At 45.7% G+C, this 1,512-nt stretch overlaps 1 protein-coding gene across 1 annotated transcript; it reads right to left on the reverse strand.

The window, feature by feature from the left end:
* Nucleotides 1-935: 935 nt before the first annotated feature.
* On the reverse strand, nt 936-1,215 carry LOC104083017 (WNT1-inducible-signaling pathway protein 1-like; the record flags this gene model as incomplete). The annotated part of the gene is made up of 1 exon (XM_009586342.1): nt 936-1,215. A coding segment is annotated over one exon (280 nt), but the record flags the coding sequence as incomplete, so codon positions are not given.
* Nucleotides 1,216-1,512: the final 297 nt, after the last annotated feature.

Here is a 1,512-nt window from a genome sequence, read left to right on the forward strand (position 1 = left end):
GTACCTCATTCGTGGTTATATTCCAGCATAGAAGACCGTCCCTCTAAATGGCTTTTTCCTGTTTATGAATCTAAAGCCATAACCAATATGCTCTAATAACTTGCTAAACAGTTAGCATCCTTTCTGCTCAGCTATCTGTGAGGTTGTACTCATGATCCTTTCCCTTTTAATCATTCCCAGAGTAATAATTTTCAATCATTTATGACGTTTATGAGCGGCTCAGATTCCCCCCATGTTCTGGATCTCAGAACAAGTGAATATATACTTGACACAGAAAACACTACTTCATTTCTTTTTCCTCTTCTTCTTGAATAAAAACATTCCAGTCACATGAATTATCCCACCAAGAGTTTGTTATGACACGCAGGAAGAAATCCTTCTGCTTCGTGACAGCTGACATGACTGAAACCGTTGTAAGATTAAGGCTCAGACCTCAATTTGTCACCAAGAAACTTGGAGACACGAGATGATTCATCCCTGACCCTCTTGACAGGATATCACATGCTATCCTTCCTATCCACTATTGGGAATAAGCCAAAAGCATCTCCTTAATGTCATGGTTTTCATGTAGATGCCCATATTGCTTGTCTTTCAAGCCACTGCATACCTATCCTTCCTTCATCCCCAACCCACTACAGCACCTCCTCCTGTTACGGGGAATACAGAATCATCTACCTGCAAATCTGAAGACCTTCAAATGCTGGTTGCTCCTTGCTCTTGGCTGCAGCCAACTCAAAGAGCAAGAATTCAGATGACATTTCTCATCCAGCCAACTGCCCTGAGAATGAAGACAGCTATAAGGAAATGGAAGATGACGAATGTAGGGGTTGATGAGCATACAGTCAGGTATCTGATGAGATAAATCTCAGCCATTGTTCAGACCACGGGGAGCTGCCAATGTATATCTAAGTCAAAAATATATGTACATCACTTACGTGCACATACTCCTATTTCGTACCTAGGTCTGTCTCCACTGTAGTCGCAATACAAGCCCCTGTGGAAGTCACAGGTGTCGGCCTCAGTGCAAGTTTCTCCACGCTGCTTGGCACACATCTTGCAGCAGTCGCAGCCGTCTGTGACCAGGCTGACACCTACCGAGCACCGAGGCGGAGACTTCGGACACTCGCACGGCCACTTACAGTACTGAGTCCGCGTGTAGGCCTCTGTCGTGGCAGCGACGGTGGGGGTCATGGTGGTGGAAGTCTGGGCAATGGCCTACAAACAAAGAAACACAGCTTGGAGAGCGTTCCAGAGAAAAGTGGGCTGCAAACCCTGTGGTGATTAGTCCTCAATAAAAATCCCCTCGGGTCTAAAGAGACTGCAAGGAAACCAAAGAATTAATGTCAAAGAGCTATGGAAAGGGAGCGGTCATTGCTCTCTTGTAAACCCTTTCAGATACCAGCTGAGGGCAAATGCTCTTCAGCTTGGACTAGCACCCAAACTCCATAGCCCCAGTCTGCTGGTACTCAGCCTTTTCCAGACCTCTACTTTCTAAACAGAGGTCTCTCCATG

Source organism: Fulmarus glacialis, unplaced genomic scaffold (assembly GCF_000690835.1).
Source record: "Fulmarus glacialis isolate BGI_N327 unplaced genomic scaffold, ASM69083v1 C14124813, whole genome shotgun sequence".
Taxonomy (NCBI): Eukaryota; Metazoa; Chordata; class Aves; order Procellariiformes; family Procellariidae; genus Fulmarus; species Fulmarus glacialis.